This window comes from Sphaeramia orbicularis, chromosome 1 (assembly GCF_902148855.1).
Source record: "Sphaeramia orbicularis chromosome 1, fSphaOr1.1, whole genome shotgun sequence".
Taxonomy (NCBI): domain Eukaryota; kingdom Metazoa; phylum Chordata; class Actinopteri; order Kurtiformes; family Apogonidae; genus Sphaeramia; species Sphaeramia orbicularis.
In genome coordinates this window covers 23,507,276-23,534,640 of record NC_043957.1, presented here as the reverse complement: position 1 = coordinate 23,534,640, position 27,365 = coordinate 23,507,276, and the positions used below count along the sequence as shown (strand labels likewise).

The window sequence follows — 27,365 nt, the reverse complement described above, 5'->3', positions numbered from 1 at the left end:
TGATGTGTTTAGACTCTAAGAACAAGTCATTATATTAATTAGTGGTTTTTATAAAAGTTTGTGTAAATTGAATAAATAACCCAGTCACCACGATTTACTGCGCACAGTGGACTCAAAGTGCAACGGGCAGGTTTAGACAGCAGGGGGCGGGCTCGGGTAGTAAATGATGCGGTCCGCTCCAGCTGACAGCCGAGGGCCGCAGTGGATCAGTCTTTCCGGGGTTCAAACAGCAAACCCTGTGTGGTTGTTGGGAACGAAAGGACGCCGATGGTAAATTGGTAGTCATTATTTCTGTGCAACGTTAGTATTAACAGCAGACGCACTGCCTTCGGAGACAACATCCACCCCTGCTGCACGGATACAAGGATTTCAGTTTCTTCCACGGCTAGCAGTTAACAGCTAAATAGTTAGCCACGGCCGCAGACAGGTAACATTAAGTTTTAATGATTGCCATTCCCTTGTTACACCGAGGATATCTAACGAACAAACCAAATAATGTAAACTTTTTTATACGCTTTCCATTAAGCTTTAGCTGATTCAGTAACTGTGTGCTGTGATGTGTAGCTACGTTAGCTAACACCAGGTCCACTGCTGTGATACACGTTTACCAAGTCAAACTAGTTCAGCTCTGAGCTAACTGACCAGGGCAAGCTACAGACAGGCACTTGAGTATTTACAGCACTAACGTGTTGTGTTCAGACAGGTTTGGACATGTAGTGGAATATTTTTACACATTAAGTGACGTTAATGGCATCAAAATGTATTTTTATCACTTTTGGACAGCGTAGGCGGTCACGTGACTGCTTGCCATACTGGTTGGTGCAACAGGTAATTTACCTAACACTGCTACATGACAAGGAACTGTTCCGGTTTTATATGTCATGTATAAAGGGAAAAAACATTCTATTACAGCTGCTGTGTTTGGCTTTAAGAGTTTTTAATCGTCGTACTCTCCATATTATTGTCAGAAACATAAAAGTTCAAACCATACTGTAACTGCTTGAGATCAACAGATAGTGGATTTTTACAGGTCAATCAGATAATAGTAGTTTCTGCAGATTCACTGGCTGATATCACTGTCCAGTCCAGGGAAATTCCACCATTCTGGACTTTATTAGAGACTATGCAACTGTTGATCTGATCATCTAAGACAGTATAGTAAATAATCAGAGGAATACACTAAATCACATCAAACTAACTTTTGAAAACATTGATTTTTATTCATGTTTTTACTAATATTTACCCTAGAGCCAAGTTCTGCTGATATCAATAGTTTTTCTAAGGTTCCATCAGCATTAGTCTGTTGGCCATCATTCTTCTGTCGGTCTCTAGTTTTTACAGAAGTTCTCTTCCAGCACCTTCAACAAACATGGTTCAATACTGTGCATTCATTTATTTCACTAAAAGTATTTGTCCGTATTTCATGTTAGTTAAGGCCTGGAAAAACTAGCTTTATAAGTCAGAAAGAAGTTTTACCTATGTACAAATTGTGACAAATGTGTTAATTGTGTAGAGATTTATTTATTTTTCACCCAAAAAGGTCAGATGTATTGTTTCTCGATTCAGGAAGTACCTCCCAAACAGCCAGGAGTTGCATTAAACTATTTCCTGGTTCAACAGATATGTAGTTCCTCAGAAAACAACATGGCTCCCTGACTGGAACGTTGTGTGACAGGAACAAACTGTAGGGGATTGTACTACAGCTGAAGTCAGGGCTGGGTAGTATGGCCAAAACTATTATCATAATAAAAGTGTTCATGTCAGTCATTATTGATAATTGTCATGGTAATTGTTATTATATCTTTCTAGTTTAAAGACTTTGTTTTTGTTCCTGATCGAAAACTAAAGAAGGCTCTGAGTTGTTTGTGCTTTTAAATTGTTTGTAAAAGATTTAAAAATGGTAATTTATAGTTTTTACTTGCCCTCGCCGCAGGGTATTGTCATCAGTTCATCATCCATTTGTCTGTATTTGCAAAAACTTTGGCGTGGACTGAAGGCCAAGGGTTTTGAAGTGCAGGCACGTTATCTTTAACTGTTATTTATGTTCAGAACATGCTCAGCTCTTGTTAAGCACCATTATTTTCAGCATAGAAAAAACACTGTAAAAGAAGCAAGAATGCAAAACATTGCATAAGATTTTTTTTTAAATGCACGATAAAAACAGGTAAAAGACTAAATAAGAAAAAAGATACAAGACAGAAAGGTAAAACACACCATGAGCCAAAAACAAGTAAAAGATATGAACACATAAAAGACTCAATTGGGGAAAAGATAAGATAAAAAGCAGTATAAAAGATACAGGATGAAAATGACGTAAAAGACGTAATAAGATGAAATGGTGTTAAAGACAAAAAGTGAACCACGAGAAAAGTTACGGGGAAGATGCCATAATACAAAGAAAAGATGTAAGACATGATGTTGTAACATTTTCCAATGTGCGTAAGATAATATTTGTAATAAAATAATCCCAAAAGATAAAATAAGATATTTATTTTAGTTGTATGAATATTCTTCTCATCATTTATCGCCCAGGCCTAGTTGAAGTACACTATAATACGTGACATTAGCTCAGTACCTGTTCAAACCTTCCATTCTGTTTGTTTCCAGGTATGTCTGAAGTTAGTCTTGAGGCTGAATCGGGGAACACCTCAGCCGAGGACCCTCAGATGGATTGTGAGGAGGCTGACAAAGCAGTGGAGAGTTTGAGTGAGGATGTAAAGCAGGAGAATGTAGACAGCAGTGATTGGAAAGATGACAGAGCTGGTGTGCTGTACGACATTGATATTGACAGTGCTGAAGAGAATGCAGAGAGCAAGGACAAGGATGTTGAGGAGGAGGAGGAGGGCATTCAGAGTGAGAGGGTGCAGTGCAGTGAAGGTGAAGCTGCATACACAACTGGCAGTGTAGACAATGGGGAACGCAGGACAGAAACACCTGAAACACCAGAGGAAAGTGGAGAGTCACACACTCAAACAAAGGTGAAATTCAACTTCATTTTGAACAATCAGCCTCTTCTAGCACTTCCTCACTGTGCTCATGTTCGTGTTGCTGTTTTGGGCTTGATTTGCTGTTTTGCTGGTGGTGGACTTTCTTTCCTATGAATCTGTTTATCATTACATTGTTTTTCAATGCATATAATCAACAGTATGACTCTTAGCTGCAAGCGGACTGTGTTTGCTTCTCCCTTACTTTGGTATTTTGTCCTGCTCTGGTGGAGGTTTTTGGAAAATTGCTGGTTTAGCTGATGTTTTTGATGGCTTTCTTTGTAATTACTGGTGTGTTGTTCTGTGGCGTGTCTTGTGTGTTTGGGGATGCAGTTTCTCTGCTTTGTGTCGATGCTGACTTACCTTAAAGTGATTGTTATGAAGCTTGTATTTTTGCTGTTTGTTATTGTGAAATGCTGTAATATTTGCAGGTTCTGTCATCCATCCAGGCTGTGTGATATGACCAAAATCTACTATTACTAATGTCATATTCATATAATCATACTCATTGTGATGTAGCGACGTTCTGTGAATTCAATAAATAAATAATTAATTTACAGTGAGCACTAAGAGAGACCTGTTACAGCTATTAATAGCTTGGATTACAAATAAAGGGTACTTTTCATCTTTTATTTAGAACCTAGGTGCAAATTTCCAGTTAAGTATGTAACAAAATATAAAATAGTAATGTATAAGACCAAAAGTAAATGGAAACACACAAGATATAATTATTTGTATATTAACTCCTTGGGTAGTTATGTGGTTTTCAGTTTAGATATTGTTTTGTTTATTTTTTTTTTTTATTGTCTTGTATGGCTGATGTCCCACTAAGAGTTTTACAGTTTCATTTATTGAAGTTTGACAAGGCAGGATACAACAGCAGAGAAATTCAATATTTGAACAGTGGATCCTGAAATGGATGAAACACAACTATAAATCTATTTCCAAGCACCTAAAACAATGTAAATGCTTGAAAAATAAAAGACAGTTTCTGTTTTATAGCTGTGTTTCAGGGTGCAACAAGTTCCCTGTGCTGACAAAGTGTTGGTGGATTGGATTCAGTTCAATTAAGAAAACTATTTCTTCACAGGGGGAAATTTAAAGGCACTGGACTGGACCACACTTTTATATAACCACAGAAATCTAAGAAAATAAAGTGTAAAAAAGAAAAAACAAAACAATTATATAATTTGTAATGATAATAATAAGAAGAAAAAGAGTAGGTTTAGTACAGACAGGATTATGACAGACTGTAAACATGAGATGTGCATTATGGGAAATTTTATATTTACAATGTTTTTGTAGAGGTAGTCATGAATACGTAAATATAAATAAAAACAGAGGCAGTTAAGTACTCCAAAAAATGGATGTTGAGGTAGAAGGGCGGAAACTGTGCAGGGAATGAAGTGGTGTTTTGCTTAGGATGGCCTCATCACACCTTTTACAAAAATGTGGAAGGCAGGTGATCTTACTTCGTTTTTAGAGTCTCTCCCACCAAAGCTGGACTTCAGGACAGGGTGGATGAAGGTCATGCACATTGTAGGGCATCTAATCAGAGACCAGCTCTTTTGGCAAAACTAAAGTAGAGCATCTGCTTAATGGGACATCCCGTGACTAATCAGATGACAAGTGGACTATCTGCGACTGAGATATTCACAGCAGTGAATGTCCCACTCTTCATGAGTAATACCTTTTACTGCGTTGGTAAGTGGTCTGTCTGAGCCATTTGCATTTATTTTGTCTGAAAAGTGTTGAGGTATTATAGCTTTTGACACCAAGAGTCTTGATAACATACTGTATGCCAAGGTAAAACTGATCACTGCAGACTGATGGTATATTAGAATAGAATAGAATAGAATAGAATAGAATAGAATAGAATAGAATAGCTCGGCAGTACAGAATTTAAATGAATAAATACCCAAGTTAAGTCAAAAATATCAAATCCAATCATAATAGTCTTTTATAAACTACAGCAGTATTATAATGATCACAATATAAACAAGCGGTGCCAGGCACAACAAATCCCGCCCTTCGCATGTTTTGTAGCTTATTTTGGCATCGATCCAGTTGATGTCATCATGTCTATGCGTGTGGTGATGCCAGCATATCAGTTGCCTCCATATATGTGCCCAATGTGAAGTAAGTTGAATCAAAATTGATGTTTTTGTAGAGATTTGAAATGTTGCCCATTATAAGTAAATGGGAGAAAAAAAAAAAGATTAAAAAAATTCATAAAGCATTTGAACTTTGACCTACTTTTCCCAAAATGTAATCGAATCTATTCTGGGTCACAGGCAATCTATAAACCCAAGTTGGTATGACTTCAACCAATAGTTTTGCTGCTACAGTGTTAACAAACAAACAAATACAAAAAAAAAAAAAAAAAAAAAAAAAACAATACCCCTTGCTTCCCCTTTGGTGGTGGGGAAATAAAAGGACCTGCTGTCTAAGGTTGAGTATAGAACTCACATTTAACTTATAGCATCGACTGAAATATTCCCACTGTTAAATGTTGAAAAATGTCTTTTAACACCTTCATGTTGTAGTAGTGAGTAAGTATTTTTTGTGAGAAAAGAACCTGAGTGGGTAAAAATGCCAGGCTGCTTAAACATAAAACTAAATAGTTGAAACAGAGTCAGGTGCGTTTGTGTGAAAGTATTTTAATGGGAATTCGTAAACTTCACCATCTAAAATATGTGTGGAACTGGAAACATTCAAAAAGACTTCTCAAATTATCCAACAAGGTCTTTTCAGTCACTTGAGATGGTTTTTACCTTTATTCACAATGAAGGAAATGGAACATGTTTTTCTAGCAAACTCTGACTCAGTGAACATTTAAGTCACGTGACTGATCAGCTGACTGATCGGTGGTTGCAGCGTCTTCAAAGATATTGTGATAAAGTGTCAAACACGTCCGGTCCAACAGGTCGCATTAACTGATGAGGAGACCAGATTATTCCTCTGCCTCATGCATAAAATAGATGTCACATCCATTTCAGACGGGGAAAAAACAACAGATCAGCTTCTTCTCTGTTTATTGGAGCCATGTGTCATTTTGCCCTACAGCGCCACCTGCTGGAGATACAAAACAGCCCAAATTATTCACTCCAAACCACATTATGGACACATTTTTATGACTGTCAAACATTTTACTTAAACACTGCTACTGTTAAGCCATGTTGTAGGAGATTTATATTTTCAGTGTATTGAGACTGCTTTTAGTCTATCAAGATACTGATTAAAACAAAAAAATATACTGCAATGTGTTTTCTTTTTCTTACAATGGAAAATCAAACCAATATTAAAGTCGATGTATTGCTTCAGCCAGCCTCAACATTATGTAGAACAGGGCTATTCAACTATATTTTCCCATGGGCCAAATTGTCAGAATGCTATGGATTGTGGGCCAGACCCCTGTCGTATTACTCTAATATTGGATGAACAATTAACACATATCACCATTATATTTTCAGCATTTTTTATTTAACCGTTAACCTGTTGTGTTACATTTTAACAAGGGATGTAAATAATTAATCGACTATCAATTAATTGTCGATAAGAATTTGCTCAAGTAAATTATCAATTGTCGGTTAATTGCCCTTTTCCACGGTGGGATTTGTGGTGTCGACAGTAGGGGGCGCCACTGCCCAAACTAGGCTTCATTGCTGAAGTTGAATAACTCTGCGGCTGGGATAGCTGTCAAACCGGATCATGGCGTTGACGATTTAGAATTGCTTTAGGGACATGGTGGAGCGAAACACGCACCAGCCCGTCTGTTTCAATAAAACAGTCTGCGCTAAAATCTCGCTCCATCATGTCAGTGATGGAAAGTCAGAAATGCCCATGTCTTCTAAACTGCCCCTTGTCAGATCCATTTATTTTATTGAATTTTTCTGCAGAATGTATTTAGTTCTACTCCGTGAATGTCATTACCTGTGCTGTATCCAATGGTACAATAAATCAGTCATTAAGGAATATGACATGCTTTTTTCATGAAGTATATAAACAATATTTAGCTTTTATTCTTATAGACCCTATTGAAAGAGAAATTCAGGTTCTCAGGAAAATTGGCACTTATCAATTAATTGTTAATTGATCGATAAGGTCAACCAACTAATGATTAATGGATTAATCGATAATTTGCATCCCTAACTTTAACATAACACATAGCCTACCATCACAGTCACAGTAACTGCTGGCATTTAGTGCAAGTAAGAAATGTAAACATAACATTTATAACCATTTATGACCATCAATATTGTTATGTTCTTTGACCAATTAAAAAACACACATTGGCTGTTTTTATATTAAAGTCCAAAACCTAAAAGTGGACACAGTATGTGTATGACTGTGTTGAAGGGATGAACTAAAAACATTCCAGTCGTTCTTAAATTTTTTTTTATTTTCACCGTCAACTTTGCGTCTCTTCTCTGTTGAATGTGCTGTTTTCATATTGAAGCTGGTCTCTGGCCTTCCATAAACAATGACGCATAGTGTAGCAAAATGGTGTTAAGTGTCACAAATAGACGTATGTACTGTTTAGCGGCTGTTAAACTATTTATGCACTATTGCCTGTTGAATAGCCCTGATGTAGGAGATCACAGAAAAATACTGCAGTAAAGAGTGACTTAAAATGAAAATAGGGAGCATAATATGAAATGTTAGATGTTTGTCTGTCGTCAGAATGATGCATATCACACAGCCTTCATGTCTCTGATCTGTCAGTAAGTATGAACCTCTGGGACCCCGACTCGCTGTGTATAAGAACAGTAAAAATGAACATGTTGGGTAAATGGTGTATAAACCAGTTAACATGTGTTGAGCCGTGCACGCCGTCGGTCACATGACGGGGCAAGTGAGACAGATTTGAGCTCCTGACTACACATTCTCAGGCACTGCAGTCGCACATTTATTGTGTGGCTGGAATGTGTTTGTGAGTCTTCAGGCTGTTCGTTCATGTTTTGTTTTCCCAGCTGTCAACCTACACAAAGAATCAGAAATATCTGCTTTTAAAACCCCCTTTTCATTAAGAGACCCTGAGCCAAACACAAATCAGGTCTTTTTATAACTCACCTTTCCTGTCCTGTTTGCAGTTTGAGCTCTCCATTGTGTGACGTGCTCGTGTCACGTTCTTTTGTATTTTGAGAGTCAAGATGCAATTCTTTCCTGTTCAGCTGACGTTGCTAATTGGATAATTAGCTCATTGTTGTTATCCATCCCTTCCGCGTCATGCAACCTCGTTTCCAGGATACTGAGCTGTTGGGAGAAGCAAACCATGACATGCCGTACCATGCCCGTTCATATGCCTGATTAACTCACAACTGCTTTCTTACTATGTGTGCTCAGTCAGCACCATTAGTGGGGCTTCCTGCAGACTGTTTGCAGCTGGAGGGTGGGGTCATTTGGCCTCTGAGACCCTGGTTAGTGCTAGAGTTAGTTTGTTGTTTAATCCATTCCATAAGTCTGTGCACTAAAGAATGAATCCTACATCAATATACATGGATAGCACCATTTATACAGTTTTTGCATTCTATTGTTTTATTTTTGATACTGGTATAGTCTTACTTCATTTTTATAAGTGTATATGAAATTTTATTTTTATTATGAAGAATCAATTAGTTTTGGGATAGTTGTGTTTAATTTATAGAAGCTGAAAAAGTATGGATGAGATCAGTGCTTCGTAGTTTGTTGTTTTTGTAAATTTGTATCATTGTATTTTCATGATTCTGGGACTTTTGGCATATATCACTTTTATTTTCCTTTAGGTTTGCAGCATTATCTACTGTCAAGTACACACTTAATATAAAAACATAAATTTAATTCAATTTATCGAATAGAGAATATCTTTATTGTCATTGTAACAAGTACAACGTAATTAAAAGTGCCATCAAATCTGTACATCATATGTAAAACCTACTATTGAAAAATACAAATAAAACCAGCTAAAATAAATAGGTTTCAGGTAAAATAAAATGATTTGATTAAGACAGGGTTTGTTTAGCCACACAAAATTAGCCAGTGCTGCTCCACCCGTTTTTCTTGTCTTTTCTCTTGTCTTTTTTTCTTGTTTTTCTTATTTTTCTAGCAAAATTGTCTCCATACTTCTGGTTTAGTGCTTTTATAGTAGTTTTTAAATTAGTGTTGTTATTGACAGTGACTGAAATGTGTGAACATTAGAACTAGCCTGTGCACAGAATGTACCTTGTTTTCGAAGACATTCAATGAAAGCTGAATTGCTGGCCACCTTATGTCACTGTTGGCAAGTTACCCAACAAATGTTTTCATGTACATATGCATTAAACAATGGGACAAAGTTAATTGTAAAAAGTGCGACAACAAAAAAATTAAAACTATTAAAATTATTTTGTTTTCAAAGTAAGGTATTATATAATGGTTCTATAACTATTATAAATACATATAACAGTGTTATATGTACCTTCAATTCAATGTTTTAATCATTATGCTGATATTTTTTTTATTTTGCTTTTTTGTCACACTAACCACAAGTAGGCTAAGCTTACAGTTTACATCAACAGTGATGTAACTTAAATTAACTATTAAATAAGCGTTAACTGTCATTTCTTAGCGTCTACACTCACTCACCATCAGAGACAAACCCTCCTCAGCACACTACGCCAACCAATGTGTAGTAATTCAGGCAAAACACTGTAACAACTACATGTCAACATATTCAACTAGACTTGGTCGTCGTGAAATTGAACCGAATGTAAAGCAGCTGTATCAGAAACTTAGGCTGAGCTGTAGTTAGATAGGAACCTCAAACAACAGATGAACATCGACCAGTGCCATGGGACAATATCATTTTATTATCAGCCAGTTGAATGCACCTCCCTGTTTGTAACTGGTTTGTTTTAAAGTTATGACCATTAATAATGAAGGTTGATGCAATAAACAGGGGTCATAGTATTCTGTAGTTTCAAACAGCAGACAGTATTGGGTATTGTACAGCATGTTGACGTTAGTTCATGTTATATTATAATGTTATGTGAAAATATAATGTCATGCAGGAAGTTAATACCGGTGTGGTTTAGCTTTTCTATCCCTCAGCTCTAGACTAGAATTCATCACATCAAATATGATTTGAAAAAAAAAAAAAAGACAATGTTTACTCTTGTACACAGTGATCCATTAACAGTTCATCAGTTTCGGTTTCCTAAACTCAAATAACCATGATGAATAATAGCACTAAATATAAAAAAAGCCTCTGAGAAAGTCTATTCTATGCTTTTTTTTCTGTCTTTTCTTCATAAATGTAATCTGAAACATGACTGTACCAGTCTAGCCTTTAAACTGGTTTCACATCGGGCAGGAATTGTTCTTATCAGCAGTCGTAGCTTAGACATGTCTGAGTCCTGCATGCGAGTGTCATATGTCTCTAAAGTATTTATACGTTTGTCACATGACACTGAGTTCATGCTTATCGCACATATCAATGTGAAATCAATTTATACTATTTGACGTCTTAGTCTCTTTACAAGTATACACACATACATGTCCCATACTGTTTTAACTTTATCATACTTTATTTTGTTTTGGCTTCTGGCTTTGGAGGAAGATGTCTCTCAGAGATGCAAACATGTTAACACACCCAGTTTCTTTACGTCAAGCTTTCAGTGGTGGATCAGTTTAACCCTTAATGAACATGCACACTTTTGTGAGCTATTATTGACCATTTTTTGAACAGCAAACCTTAGACTGAAACTTTCTCTTTGTTTAGAAATTTTCATTAGTTTTTATTTGTATTTCATTTGGAAGTTTTATTTCTCAGTCAGCTGAATTAACAAGTTTTTGTTCACTTTTTAGTTTTATTATTGGCTCTGGATTTAAGGTATTATCATCTTTACAAAACCATTATTTATTAAAAAAAAATCCAGTATCATCCTTGAACACTGTGATCCATTGACATTTGTGGAAAATTAAGCAGATTTTACCTTTCATTTTTGTTTCTGTTGCATTGTTTTTGGTAGTTTTTTGTCATTTTTGTTTCTGTTTCATTGAACATAATTATTTTTTCCACTTTTAGTTTGACTTGTCTTATTTTTCACTAACTATAATAAGTCTGATCCCTATTCTGCATGTTGTATGTTAGTTATTTACGAAAAAACATGAATTAAATTCCAGACAAAGTGACTAGAGCCAGAGTCTGTCAGCGTAGACTCACCTCAGATCCTGTTACCTGTTATTCCGGCAGCTTTCTGCATTATTTACACTCTGGTCGAGTCTAACCATGGGTGAATAAACATGTATTGTTCTATATTTTCAGTGAAACTGCCACATCACAAGTGTCTTACATTGCTAGGCCTCAGAGAGCTTCCATGCAGCTTTTTTTTTTTATAGACTTTAGCAAATGTCCTAGTTCCCAAGTCCATAGTGACTGAGCCACAAAAAATGTGCACAGCTGTATGTTCAGCCTGCGACTGCAGCCACAAAGTGTTTCTTTTTTACCGTCTAAACAAGTCATGTTGCCAAGAGCTGTTGTCTCCACCCTGTGGCTCACTATGAGGAAACATTTCAAGTGTGCAGTTAAATTTGAGCCAGCGCCACAGTCAGTCGAATCTACACAGACTGATACGATTGGCATGTTTTTCAGACTTTTTTTCATGTTTTTTTATTGTATTTAAGGCGAGACAGAAGTTTTTATGTTCCATTTCCATGGTGAATCAATCATGTTGAAAGTTTTATGAAGCTTGAAAAGATAATGTCACTGTAAAATCAAGTATTTGCTCTGAGCCTGTGTCAATTCTTACATGTGTAAAACTGACATGAGAGCACAGTAGATATTAGAGTTCATATCCAAACTCCCAGGGGACTGTTTTTGCATTGAAGCATAATCTCTAAACATTTATGGCATTCACATACAAATACAACATGCAAATCTCCCCCAAATAACTAACTGAAACGTGTAAAGGGTGAGAACGGTGGCACACTTTTGCAAACAAATTTAGTTCTGATATGTAGTAGTTGATACAGATGCAGTGTTTGTGTTGTAAAAGGGGAGACTGTTTTTGAAAGTGTCTGTTGTTGCACAAGAATATAGAGACTCCTGCTTAATGCTGTAATACTGCAACGTAACTGTCTCAAAACTTGCTAAACTCTATGTCATTTGGAGGAAATTAGTGAAACAGGGCAGATTGGCCAGAATTAAACGTGTTTTTGTTTGTTTTTTAGACTAATTTATTCATATTGATTTTCTTTTAAAATGTAGGTGTAATTTCAAGGTGTTGTAATTATTACAAATGTTATTGATCTGGAATAACAATGAATTTCAAGTAGAAGCACCTTTGAACAGGAGTTTGTGTACTGTATTTAACAAAAAAAACTATTACATTAGTTACAAAGAAGAAAACAAGCACACTTTACAGTTTTATTACAGCTACTACTACCAGTAGACATTAGAAAGGAACTATTAATGTCGGGGTTTCAAACATGTCAGTAATATTCTAAAAACAGATTTTAAAAAAATATTGTTAATCAATAAGATTTGTGTTCTTCATGAGTGAACCGTGTGGTTAAAATCAGTGTCATAATGATCTTTAACAGATTTGTTTTGTCCCAGTATTATGTCATCACACATTCCATTGAACAGCTCTCTTTATTGAATCCACTTCCACAGCGTCCACAAGATGGCAGCCCACTTCCACTGTGTTCAACAAGTGGCTCCTGAGGTGTTTGTCTCTGAAGTTGGCATTGAACGCTCTGAGGAGTCATCTGACTGTTTGTCCTCCTTCATTACAGGACAGCACAATGGCTGAGGATTCCCACAGAGGCTCAGCTGCTGAGATCCCAGTTACCAGCAACGGGGACCTGGATCAGAGCCCTGACACAGTATTTCAAAGGGTAAGGGCTTCCTCACAGTCTTTGTCTGCATTTGTCCAACAGGATTTATGTGTCCTGTTTAAGAATCTAATCTGTATTTTGAGTTTTACTCTTTAAAACATCTGATATGATTTTGAAAGTTCTTCAAAAATGACTGTTTACAAGCACCTCTGAAGTATCCTGCCCATGTGGACGGTGTATCCTGATTTCAGTTTCAAATATATGACCTTCTGCCGGTTTAGAGAAACCCAGATACTCCAGCTGGAGTACTCTGATAGTATCCAGGACACTGTTACATGTCAACACCTCGTCCAGGTTACTGACAATTGAGGGTTACTGCGCAGGCGTAAAAATGACAGAACAAAAAGTACAAACGTGGCAACAACAATAAGAGTCTGACTACAGTGACGACAGTGTTTTATCTTTCAAGAACCAGAAAAATAAATCTTCTTACAAGATCACATGGAAAAAGCATCAGAGAGGTGACTGTTTCAAGTCCTTAGTAAAACAACTAACAGGACATCAGGTTCCACCAAATGAACACTGCACCAGATCAGGTCACAAACATTACTATGTGGATCAACATTAAAACCAGTCGGTCATCTCCATCATGATGACCATCTCCTATCAGCCACGGCCCCAGATCTTCATCTTTCTCCTCATCCTACCTGGCGACAGTGAGCTTGTTTATGGAAACAGCAAAATGTGAGGAAAAAAACGTCCCAAATGAGTTAATGTGCTTAAAGGTGCAGGTGGTTAAAATACAGAAATTGAACATACCGCCCTCTGCAGCTCTCTCATCTGAGTCCAAAATAAAAGACTAAATATAAATATAGATGAACCTGAAATCATTTCATGCATCTGTAGAAAAGTAAAACCACTTGAAAATGCCTATGTGCAGACAGAACAGGGTGGATTTTTTTACCTCCTCCAAGGAACAATGGAGGTTATGTTTTCATCAGGATTTGTTTGTCTGTTAGCAAGATAACTCAAAAAGTTCTGGACAGATTTTGATGACATTTTCAGGAAATGTTGATACTGGCACAAGGAACAAATGATTACATTTTGGTGGTGATGCGGGGGACTGATCTGCCTTCGCAGAAGGTCTTCGCTCTCCAAGTGCTTTTCTAGTTTCATCCTGTAAACAGAGTCCAGAGAAGGGGTACAATTCTTGTTTCTTCTCTGGTCACTTGAATAACAGTGCAACACACAGCCCCTTCACAACCAGGTGGAAGAAGAAAAGAATATCCTTTTTTTTCTGGTCAGAGAAACACAGCTACTTTTAAACATTAAGACAGAAATATCAACAGGATTTGGGTGTGCACAAATGTTGCAACATGAACCTTTTCCAGTATTGGCTAAGAATGAAAGGAAGGATACCAGTGGAATATTCTTTTTCCTTCCTCATTCAAACAGCCTATTATGAATATTATCAAAAACTCAAAAATATGAGTATTACACTACCAGTCAAAAGTTTGGACTCACCTTCTCATTTAAATGATATGAGATGGACTAAAGATGGCCAACAAGTGCTCAGCATCACTGGGAACTCCTTCAAGACTGTTGGAAAACATTTCAGGTAACTACCTCATGAAGCTTATCAAGAGAATGCCAAGAATGTGCAAAGCAGTAAGAAAACCAAAATGTGGCTGTTTTGAAGAATATGAAACATGCTTTGAGTTATGTCACTTTTTTTTTTTTTTTTTTAATCTATAATTGCATATGTGTTCATTCATAGTTTTGATGCCTTCAATGAGAATCTTCAGGGTTTTTCAAAAAGAATGAACTCATTTCATGATGCATTGCTTCAGTTCTCAAGCATTGTCATGAAATGAGTCAATGACCATTTGAAAGAGGAGTTTTCTAAGTTTTGAATGGCTGCCTCGATGACCTTAAACATCAAATAACAACAGCGATCAACTCAGTGGATCATGATCTGGGAGGAATTCTTTTATTGCATTAATGTTGTCCGTGCTGTAAGTGGTGGACACATTGAATGCTTGTAAGACAGGAAATAAAAGTTGATTGTGAGTAGAATACTTGTGACTTGGCTGGAGTTTTCTAGTGCTTTTCCTTATTAAAATATTGCGTAATGAAATCAGTTCATTATTTTTTAATGACTCTGTACAATGTAAATAGTCATGAAAATAAAGAAAAACCAGGTGAGTCCAAACTTTTGCCTGGTAGTGTATGTTGATGTAGACGTCTCCGTCTCAACCATATTACCTGAAGTGCTGTCTTGAATCCATGCAAACAGCACCTGATAAGATGAGATAAGTTATAACTTTATTTATCCCACAGTGGGTTATGGGTGAGTATGTTAACGGTGATTTGTACATGGTTTGTGTCATGTATCAAAGAGCTGCAGGCCACTATGTTCAGTTCATTAGGAAATGATACTAATGTTGTTGGTGAACCTCTAAGCTTTAAGACATAAACTGACTGTACATAAACCTTTTTGTCCTATCTGGGGGGAAAATAAAATTCAATAATTTCCTCCTGGAATTAATAAAGTATTTTGATTCTGATTGTCACCAGGAATCGTATCCTAGTGGCCCTGGGGCCCTAAACCTGTCTGAGTCTTGCGTCACGTCCAGCAACTTCGCTTCAACAACAGAGGGCATCATTGAATCAGGACCGTTCAAAGGTAAAACCCCCACTATTCTGACTGTCTTTGCTTTAGCCTTTAGTCATCAGCGTTTTGTCACCTTATTGCATTATTTGTTTTTTTTTTGTGTGTATTTCTTGCTTTACTGTGTCTTCTCTAGTGCTCCACTTCTGTTTTGAACCTCTGAACTGTGAAAGGCAGACATTTGAATTTGTATGGATGGACATCTAATTGAATTTCATGAGTATCCTCTCTGATGTCCATGTTATAATCCTTCTTTCCTTTTCATCATCAAGTCCCTATTACAAATGCAAATAAGAGTCCCTCCACAGAAACCATGGCAATTTTCCATTATTTACGCTACTGTCCTTTTGTGTATTAAACCGTGCATCACATCTAATTGCTAATGTAATTACCAAAAATGCACAGGATATCAACATCAATGAGAAATCCGCACTTGTACTCACGTAGACGGGATGACAACGTACTAATGAATCATAACTGTGAATATCTCCCAGGGTCAGTCAGCCTGCCCACGTCCCCCGTGACCCCTGTAGCTCCCAGCTCGGCTGTCGGTAGCCGCCTGGCTCGCTCTTCCAGCGAAAGTCAGGCTGACACAGGTACACTGTAGCAATGGAATATGAACCGCCACCATTTTATGCTCTCAATTAACACCAATCCACTTCTTCTCGTCTCTTACCCTCCACTTGTGTCCATGGACTGTGCTGCGTTCAGAGTCAAACCTCTTTTTCCCCTCTGCTTTTCCACCAGAGGTTTTTACTGGTTCTCCAGACTTTGCCTTTGCACACATCAGTGCTAATGTATGTAATTTTCTGCTTTGCAGCAGCTAACTAGTGAGTGTCCTTCAGGTCACAATGCCAAGATCTGGAACACAGGTTCTAGAGCCTATGCAAAATCGCTTGATGTCTAAAACACCTGCTTGTCTTGGTAAAAAGGGCTTCTGCATACATTGTTATCTCGGTGTGTATACCTGCCTGCAGCCTTTGTCCTTGCAAAAGTTTTCACCTCTAGAGCCAGATTTACTTTAATGTAAAAAAAAAAAAAAAAAAGCCAGCATATACTGAAGATGTGCAGTGCAAAGTTAGTTTTGTGTCTGGCCTCATTTAATATGCATTCTTTGGAATTTTCCCTTCAGTTCTCCAAGTCTGGAGAGACACAGATCACAAATACAACAGGGTTTTCTTATTCCAAATGTGACTTCGCAGTGCGTTTCCATCACATAAAGCACTGTCTTCTTTAAAACTCTTGAATACATCTATCCACTATTGCATTTATCAAACCCACAATGGTTGCCTAAATGTACTTTTTTTGCATTGTAGTAATGCGATTTTATCCTGTTGTTACATTCCGTTTTACCGAAGGAAGCATTTTCTGCTGCCTCGTCTGGGACTTTGAGTTTCCTGACATGAACACATTCATAAAGCCTACACTAAGATTGCCAGCAGTAAAATGCACCAGTGTTGTTTATAAAATACCTGCAATATAATATACCTGCGGTATAAAATACCCAATGATGCAATGTAACACTGCAATAATTTGTGTTGTTCTTTATAGATTTTTTGAATTACTATTGAAGTGAACTGGTTACATTTGTGCAAATTAACTCTTGTTAGGCTTTTATTCTGTATTGATTTTGGCTTTTTGCTGATATGCTCTGCTCAGTAAATCTGGCTCATAGTCTCTTTTGGCACTTCTCCTCTATCCCCAAATCCTTAATAAACCATACCTTCTCACTTCTGCTGTGATTGTGTTACATCATGACTGATTATTTTTGTGTGTATGTGGGTTTTGAGTTGAATGACCATAGATTTTATCCAGTACAGATTTTCAAGCTGTAAAAGATGTAGTTAAAATCTCCTGGCGCTGTTTGCGGATTATCACACTTCCTAATTTTCGCAGCAACTCTCCACCCTGTGAATCTAACAACACAATCACTCACTGAGTAAATTTCTTTGAATTGTCCAGGTCCAATGAACGCACAGCCAAAGAGTGGAGCGGTGGTCCTTGCAGATGACTTAAAGAACCCTGCCATGGAAAAACTGGACCTAGTGAGAAAGTGGAGCATCAACACTTATAAAGTAATCCTCTCTGTCCTTGAGTTTTTTGGTTTTATTCATTAAATAAATGTCCTTTTTCTACTCTTCATTTTAATTCTTTGTCTTTAGTTAATTAGATGTGGTAAGAAAAGTGCACTTGAGTTACTTAAATCTTTCTTTTGCTTTAGACTTTTCTTTTAACAGAACTATTATAAACTCCCTACAGCCAGTACATCCTTTTTTAATTAACTCTTTTTACTGTGTTGATACTGAGCTGTTTCCCCTCTGCAGTGCACAAGGCAAATCCTGTCAGAGAAGCTGGGTCGGGGCTCAAAGACCGTGGACCTGGAGCTGGAGGCGCAGATCGAAGTTCTTCGCGACAACAAGAGGAAGTACCAGAATGTGATTAAACTGGCTCAGACACTGGCCAATCAGCTCTCCCAGATCATGCAGACGCAAAGGCAGCTGGGCGACGCCTTCGCTGACCTCAGTCTCAAATCGCCAGAACTCCACGTGAGTCCGTACATTTAGATACAGAATACAGATGAGTGACAAATTAAAGAACAAACCAACCAACTCAAAGTGTGCTAATAAGGAGTTGGATATCCCCTTATCCACCATATCCCCTTAGAACAGAATTTTCTTGGCATGTACTGTGTTTCCTTAAATGGTGGCTGAGGTCTTTATTTCTCTCTGATACAGAAGGTACCAAGCCTTTATTTGAGGCTTGTATTAGGGTCAGATCTTTATTTCTAATTAAAATTCATTTAATTTACTATTGATTTAATGTGAAAGAGTTAGTAAAAATGTAGACATAAGGGCAATTCAGGATGTATGAGATAAGAGTTAAGATCCCTTTGTCATTGTATTCATAACACAACTAAATTGTGTGTGTAAATCACAGTTTCTTCATACAGACTACATCCCACACACAAAAAAACCAAACTTAAAACAATTTAATGATTTTATAGTATAGTATTTTTGTAAATTTAGCTCCTAACTCCCAAAGAGATGTCTAATTATTTTTTTATCAAGCTGAATAAAGTTTAGTAATATTTTGTATTTATCGATTGCCTGAACACATTAAATTCACTTACAAATACAGCCAAGTTCACTTTACTGTGAAAATTGAGTAATATATCCAAGATAAATATTATCAACAACTGATCTTGTCACTGCTTTTATGTCTAGATTATGATCAGTTCCCTATAGCAGAGGTATAATTTAATGTTTAGGAAGTTTAACTCAGACTCACGGTTAAAATAAAGCAGATTAAAGTGTCGGTTTTGGTCAGTTATAGACAGTCTTATTTGTTAAACCAGGTGAAACACAGGTGTCACTGATAACATAATGATGATTCTGGTCCATGTAGTTGAACCTGGAGGTCTTTCCAGTGAACCAGTACTGAATTCTAAGGCTTGAAAGTGATACACCTGAACAGGAGGCAGTCATTTATAACAATGCCAGTCACACCTGTGTGTTTTGGCACAGATGTGATTGGTGTCATTTTTCACAGCTGTTTAAATGCCTCTTGTGGAAAGGAGTCTAGTGCAGGGGTGTCAAACTCATTTAAGGCTATGTCCACACAAAACTGCATCTTTCCTACCTGATCTTTTTCTTTCTTGTTTTCAAAAAAGTGCTCCATAAACATGTAGTCATTTCAGGAAATATCTGCGTCCACACAAAACCATTGAAAACAATGTCGTAATGATGCCAGGCTTGTGGGTGGCATTGTAATGCTCTCAAAAAAAAACAGAGAAGAAGAAGTGGAGCATGTGCATAAAGCTTAGTTGGTTCTACCGGGTCTGATCCAGTATTTCCTTCTGGTTGCCCCTGTCTGTGGTCGATCCAAAAGCATGTAGTGAATATTGTTAGCTATGGTTGTTTGTTGCTCATTGTAACGAAAGAGTAGCCGAAGATTTTGATTCAATATTTCCATTAAGCTCAATAGCTGCTGTAGTACGAGCACTACTCTGTAGTCCACCGTTGTTGTTGTTGTTGTTGTTGTTGTTGTGGTGGTGGTGGTGAAGTGGCGCCTTGCTTCCAGGGTGAAAGGTTAGAGAGGTGGGGCTATGACATCATCCTTTTAGAAAAGTTGCAGTTTGGTCCTACAAGATGCAAAACCGTCGTTTTCAAATTTATTCACTCTGGGACCCAGTTTCAAAAGTTGCGGTTTCAGTGACTGAAAACGCTGGTTTCATGTGGAAGAAAGGCCTACCCAATACAAAACTTTTGCCGTTTTTGTATGGACAGGGTCTTAGTTCAAGGGCCACATACAGCCCAATATCATCTGAAGCGGATCAGACCAGTAAAATAAACACATAATATCCTTTCCCAAAAAATGTGAACAACCTGAAATTTCTTAAGAAAAATAACAACTTACAGATCATAGTGGATCTACAAATCCAGTATACATTTAGTAACAGGCATAATATTGTTAAAATTTAGGAACTAAAATGAGTTTGACACATCCTTGACTGTTAATGTCTTCAGTGTAATTTTTGCATTTCACAAATTCATCCCACGGGTCGGATTGGACACTTTGGTGGGCTGGTTTTGGCCCTCGGGCCATATGTTTGGCACCCCTGGTCTGTTGCACAATGCTCCATGAAGTGTAACTGCAGCATGAACAGCTTCATTCACTAAACAGAAGCTCTGACAGCGAGTGCATCTATTACTGAAAGACACAAATCCATTACTCATGTGACAACTGCCAGTACAAGTCAAATCTAAAAGTGCGGGGAAACAACATGGAAAGTGATGATAGTGACATTTCTGATTTATCTGTCTTTTAGCTGAATGAAGCAGCAACTCAAATAAATGATTATGTAATAAATGTGTTTTTCAAATTGCAGATATATATAAAGTGACATTTTGTTGTTATGTAATGCAGTGTTTTGGAAATGAATTGGGTCATTGTTACACCAGAAGAGATGTTTTTCATCAGGTTTTTCCTTTCGTTTGTTGCTTGTCTCTTTATTGACATCAGATTTTCTAGAGCCACAGAGGGCTCATGATTTTTCGCCTTATTGTTCCATCAGATTGTCATGAAGTTATACAGAAACTTACTTTGACTTTTGAGCCAACTCCATCTCAACTGGACTGTCACACTTTCCTCTACTCTCTATTAAATGGTTTCAATATAATAGCACATATTGTAAATAAGAGACTAAACTTCCACTGTTACTTGCCCTTTTATACGTCTTAGTCGACCACACATTTATTTGTTTTTAAATTCAGACATGATGATCTCTTATGTTTTAATTCATACAGATATCTACATAATTCCACATCTGTAACGACCAATAATAGTTTATCTTCTCTATTGTCAACAGGAGCCAATTGTCTAAATGTTCTGTCTCTGTCTTTAGGAGGAGTTCGGATACAATGCTGACACCCAAAAGCTTTTGTCCAAAAACGGAGAGACACTTCTGGGTGCCATCAACTTCTTCATCTCTAGTGTGAACACACTTGTGGACAAAACAATTGAAGACACCATGATTAATATCAAACAGTATGAAATTGCAAGGTAATGTGTACCAATATTTGTTTGTTTGGCATATTCACCACCTTTACTGTATTAGTGTCATGTTTGTATGGTTTTGTCTAAGAATGGCACAGAAATTTTACTGCATGTAGTATACACACATGAAAATAAAGGTCCTGCAAATCAATGTAATGACAACTGTATCTATACAATAGGGCATAGTATTTCATATTTACTTAATGTCACAAAGTTGTCCACAAAATAATGACCAAATTCTTCTTTTTTTTGAGTCTGTGAATGTGTGTATGGTAGATGTGAGTTGGCTTTATATTGTTTGTTTATGTTTACACACACACACACACACACACACACACACCTATATATATGGGTGCTTCATTTAAACTGGATTCACTTTGGTACCTGGCATTTTGCCAGCTTTTTAGTCCCAATAATAAAAGAGAAATTTAGACATATTTCCCCCCAGGATGTACCTAATGATGACCTCAGATAAATGCAAAAAAATTATACTCTTGCTCTGAGCCATCCCAAAATTAGTTAATTTTTAATCAAATATTGGTCCCAACATTGGGACAGGAAAAGCTGCCTAGGTGTCGGTGCATTTGATCTGGAAAACATGACTTGAAATGGTTTTATATACCTCTATAAATAAAGACACTCTGTTAAATTTGAGGATCCTAGTGGTTTTTCTAATCCAGACGTGGGTTTTTCATGAATCTCAGTCTCCTTCCAGGTTTTATGTGTAACCCATCGTGTCCACTGGCATTACATGCAGAACCTGCTCATTTAAACACAAATAAATCGTGCATGATTTTGCAGCAGCGGTCATTTTTGTGAAATACTCCGCCTTGCATAATTAGTTTGCTTCCCAAAATGTATCTGTGAGAGAATAAAAAGATATTCAAAAAAAAAAGTAGCATGCAATTTTTGTCCTTTTTCAGGACTCCCTTGGAAAAGAGGTTCTTAATCTCAATGGGATCTTTTTTCCTGGTTAAATAGAAAAACTAAAATAAAAAAAAAAATAGAAAAATGTGTTTTATCTGAAAAATAGTTTCTCTTTTATCTCAGTAAATATTTACTTTTAAAATAGACTTAAAGTGCTTCCAAACTTGCTTGATAACATTAGTCTACATGTGGTTTGAATTTTTAGCCCCTCTGTCCTGTTTTTAGGGACCAGTTTCATAGAAGCACCCTTAATCTTTATGCAGGATGTCAGATGTTCTATATGTCCACTATATTTCATTGCATTGTCCCTGATAAATAAAAATGAAATTAAAAATAATCAAGAGAAACCTTTATTTAGATAATTAGTCATTCATTATATAATTATTCAGATACACTTTCTCAAAATAATGACTTGTTTCAAAGTAATGATTATTTTGAGATATGAAATCATTATTTTAAAATTCCTAATCTTTAGTTTATTGACTGATCTTTTTTGAGATACTAGCTCATTATACTGACAGTTTTTTTTTTCGATACTTATGTGATAAATTACTGATGATATTTCCGCTCTAACCCAATCCTAGGGTTGAGTATGATGCATATCGCACAGACCTGGAGGAATTAAACCTGGGCCCACGCGATGCCACCACCATGCCGAAGATCGAGCAGTCCCAAATGCAGTTCCAGATGCACCGTGAGAAGTACGAGAGGATGCGAAATGACGTCTCCGTCAAGCTGAAGTTTCTAGAAGAGAATAAGGTCAGTGTCTGTTCATCCCATCGACATATATCAGCTTTCAGTCCAGGTGTACAGAGCATCTAGTGTGACCCAGTGTCGACAGAACGACCCACATTCAGACTGAAGAGAATATATGCGGTTCAGGAGATTAAAGTCAGGTTACTCTAAATATGTCACAAATCTTAACTGAAATTTTAGAAAATCTGAAACAAACCAAAATTTTCTGATTAGTTTCTATGTAATTTTAGTTAAAGTAAATATGAGACATGATACACAGATCAGATTATTTTATTTATTCTTTGCTTATTTTGTTGATATGGAAGACTGATCACTCTACTGTTATAGAGAGGTCGCTGATAATATATTATGACATTTTTGATTGGTTATTTGGTTTATTTTTGTCTATTTTGTTGATTATTAGGTTAATTTTTATTATTCTGTTAATTCTGTTTATTTTTTGTCAGTTTGTTGATTTAGAACTTATGTGCTCTTATTTTGGTCATTACACAAAGTACACACAAAAACTAAATTTGCTGACTATCACCACATTATAATTCTTTATGAAATTCTTATTGAACTTTAAGGTCTGAGGAGACAAAATGTGTTTTTGATACAATATAAATGTATTTTTAAGTTGAACATTACAACTAAATAAAAATACAGTGCTACCTTGACTTACAAGTGCTCCAACGTACGAGTTTTCCAAGTTATGAGCCGTCACTCGGTTGATTTTTTTTTTTTTTTTTTGCTTTGAGTTTAGTCAAAATCTGATTTACGAGCAAGCTTCAGACACGCTGCACCTAGTTGTTGTAACCAATAAAAAGACAAATGTTGAAGGACAGTTAGTAGATATTCTGGTGGTGGATCCTCCATTTCTCTACTCACCATAGCATCTTGACGAGTACTGACGGGTTCCTCTTATTGCCCACATTTTTATATTTCCTACCGGGCAGCTCCAGAGCCACATGAGGCTCGTTCATCCCTCTGCTGCACCTCCCTGTGGCTTTGGAAAATGAATAATGAGTATTTAATTAAAATACAGTCAGGCAAAATAATGTATACACACACATCAGGAAAAGAAAAACTTGCATAAATATTTCAATACCAAATTTATTCAGACATCACGAAATTAATACAAGTTACCTTTGGCCTCTATAATTACAAAAGGTGCTCAAAGTGGTGGCCATTGGCTTCCAGACATTTATGTGTACGACGAGCTACTGCTTGGGTAACGTTGGTCAAAGTGTCCAGTGGGAGTGCTGCACATGCATTTTCAATTTCTTGTCTAAGGGCCACCAATGTAGCCGGTTTCCTGCGATACACAACATCCTTTAGGGTCCCCCATGGGTAAAAGTCTGCAGGTGTTAAATCAGGAGAACGTGTGGGGAACTGGACTGCACCGAACTTTTCACGAAATTGAAATTGTCAGACATGTAGGAGGTTCTGAACCAAACTCACGCCTCCATTGTCTTTGGACTTGAACAACATTCTCAAATTTGAAGTACCACTTTAAAATGATCTTACGTTCCTCAGCTGACAACCATACCGCCGCCATGTTGTAGACGTCCCTTGTTGATGCTACATTCATGAGGGTAATGCCATCTGTTGGGAAAACAACATACAACAGTGCACAGTGTTATCGTAAGTTTATCAAACTTCAACAGAGGTATCTATATGTATAGAAGTACTTATACAAATAAAATATTTATGCATGTTTTTCTTTGCCTGATGTGTGTATACATTATTTTTGCTGACTCTGTATATTTTATTTTAGCTCATTAGTTTTTTAAATGTAATTCTAAATTTGAAGATTATGGTGATATTAGGTATTATAGGTATAATCTCCATCTGCACAACAAAGTTCAGTCGCTGTCCAGAGGAGAGGTGCTGAAACGCTTTGCCGCATGTCTGGAAGAGGTGAAAAGATGTCATCCAGAATATGTCAACTCGTCTACTTTACATATGTCAATGTGTTGGAGATGTTGTTACGCTATTTAGTGACGAGAATAGGGGTGGGATTAGATAAGTTTTTCTTCTTCCCACTCCTTTTCGAGTGTAGATGAATGATTTTGGAATTTTGAATTTGCATGTATTCTGTAAATGCTCGAAATAAACAAAAAATGACAACAAAATGAAATGAAAAATGAAATGAGATAAGTTCAGTACAAGTTACATATAGGTTCAAAGCACATTATTCATAGGTTAGAAATAAATTTTGGATACACTAAACATTATCTCCACGTGTTTCGATTTATGATGCTGGAACAGATTAATGGTATTTCAGTTCATTTCTACAGGGACAACTGATTTGATATATGAGCAAAATGAGTTACAAACTCGGTCATGGAACAAATTAAACTCGCAAGTCAAGGGACCACTGTATTATTTTTTGGGCATTCTTTGGTCTTTGGTTTTTCTTGTGCATGTTATTTTATGTTTGTGTTAGTTTGTATCTTTGTTAGTTTGTTAGTATGTTAGAATAACTTATGTATGGTTTTGGAAATCTTGTCGTATCTTATCTTTTCTCACTGTACCTTAGCAATTTTTATTGTACCGCACCACACTGCATCTTAACGTATCGTTCTGCATCTGATCTTACTTTACCTTACCTTACCTTACCCTTACCCTTACCCTTACCTTACCGGTAACGTGTCCCACATTGTCTCACACAAACAGACCTTGTCCTACATTTGTCTTGTTGGAACCTGGTCAAAGCATCTCATTTCGTCTCTTTTTTTTTTTTCCCCCAAACAGGTGAAGGTTTTGCACAATCAGCTGATCCTGTTCCACAACGCTATAGCTGCGTACTACGCTGGAAACCAACAGCAGCTGGAACAGACACTCAAGCAGTTCCACATCAAGTTGAAAATGCCGGGTGGGGACAGTCCGTCTTGGCTGGAAGAGCACTAAAACACTCACCTTTCGGCTCTCGCTGCTCAGTTTGGGGTTTTTGACCGAAGATGTCGAATTCCACAGAAAACTACCGAACCCCACTCCTGCTCCCTCCTCCAACTCTACTATCACTGCCTTTCTAAATTGTAAATCTCTTGACAAAATCTACAAAGAAAAAAAAACACAATCTTTTACAGTTTTACTCTGTTTGACATTATACTAAATCGTCAAATCATCAAAAAAATGCACTTTTGTACTGTTTCTCTGTCGAACTGGAGTTGCTGCAGTAAATACATCTGGAAACTGTAAAAATGGCCTTTAGTTTTCCAGCAAATGAATGTTATGTCCCAGCACAACTGACATGTTGGCTCTTTGAGGGCAGCTTTGGGGATTTACACAATGCCGTTTTATCTGCTTTATTTACGTTATGAGGATCGTCTTTATAAATCAACTCTCATTGTAGAATCTCTCATGATTTGATTCGACACCTGTTGCGATTTCAACAGGGTGTTTCTGGAACAAGCAAACATTTATTAAGTACTTTAACATTACATTTTTGTCTGTTCACAACAAATCTTGCATTCATGTGAACTTTTAATCATTACCTTCTGCTTTCTATTATTTCCCTGTGATTTAATGTCTCGATTCTCTTAAATTCCAGAAAAAAAGTGAAGGACCAGCCTTACGTGACTTGAACGTGCCTTGATTTCTTCCGTTTCTTCCCTGCCGTGCTCTCTGGTCTTGCTAAACCAAACTCATTACAGGTTTTACAGGACCAAGTGTTGAAGTAAGACCAAACATGCATGAAACACTCCTCTACAGATGTACAGTAAAAGTCTGTACCAGGGTAAAACACACCTCGGAACACAAAATTAAAGTTGCGTTAACATATTCGAAGACATGCTGTTCTCAAAGATATTTATCCGCCTTGCACATATGCACATTTTGAGACTAATTACAAAAAACATGTAAGAACTGTATAATATGTAAGATTTAAAACCAAAATATGATTAACTTGATAAATTTCTTTGTGTTTTTTTTTGTACATCTGAAAGACCAGCATCCTTAGTCTGAGCTGCTAACAGGTTCTTATATTGGGGGTATTTTTCCAACAAGACATATTGCACAGTGGTATCGATAACCAGCTGTTTGGTCCACAATTTGATGATTTGTACTTTTCCTCACTTAGCAGCAGTTTGAGAGTGTGAATCTTGTGCTACAATCCATTATTACTCTGAAACAGATGGATCTATATTTGTAATTTTCTCTATTTTACCTTGAATATGTAGTCTATGACCAATGCTGCCATTTGGCTCTGTCTTTTTTTTTTTTTTTCCTGAATACAACACACAGAATGATGCTCTGGTACTTATGTACTAGTGGATCTTTGCTTTTGTAATACTGAAACATTAACAGATGGTGGAGTATAAAAAGAAAAAAAGGTTTCTGAATGTCATGTAACTTCATTGGGAAAATAAAAACTTCTTTACTGTACGAGTGTCCTGGTGTTTTATTGCAGGGTGTCAAACATAAGACCTGCGGGCCAAAACCAGGCCCACCAAAGAGTCCAATCTGGTCCAAAGGATGAATTTGAAAGTAACAAAGGGGAAAAGTATTTTAGTTCAGGGGTCACATACAGCCCAATCTAATCTCAAGTGGGTGGGACCAGTAAACAAAATGGCAAAATAAACAACGATGGCAGAGGTTATGTTTTCGTCAGGGTTTGTTTAACCATCTGTCTGTTAGCAAGATACCTCAAAAAGTTATGGACGGATTTTGATGAAATTGTCAGGAAATGT

At 36.9% G+C, this 27,365-nt stretch overlaps 1 protein-coding gene across 4 annotated transcripts; it reads left to right on the top strand.

The window, feature by feature from the left end:
- The first annotated feature begins 170 nt into the window (after positions 1-170).
- On the top strand, positions 171-27,060 carry arfip1 (ADP-ribosylation factor interacting protein 1 (arfaptin 1)). Of its 4 annotated transcripts, XM_030130964.1 has the most exons (10): positions 171-427; positions 2,608-2,978; positions 12,741-12,842; positions 15,360-15,468; positions 15,948-16,049; positions 17,416-17,528; positions 17,778-17,999; positions 20,858-21,015; positions 22,521-22,695; positions 25,429-27,060. In XM_030130964.1, the coding sequence occupies exons 2-10, from the start codon at positions 2,610-2,612 to the stop codon at positions 25,582-25,584; spliced, it is 1,506 nt and encodes a 501-aa protein (XP_029986824.1). In that variant the 5' UTR covers positions 171-427; positions 2,608-2,609; the 3' UTR covers positions 25,585-27,060. The 4 variants fall into 4 exon arrangements, with proteins under 4 accessions (XP_029986824.1, XP_029986853.1, XP_029986836.1 ...); XM_030130993.1 differs by lacking the exon at positions 2,608-2,978; XM_030130976.1 differs by lacking the exon at positions 15,948-16,049.
- The last annotated feature ends 305 nt before the right edge of the window (positions 27,061-27,365 follow it).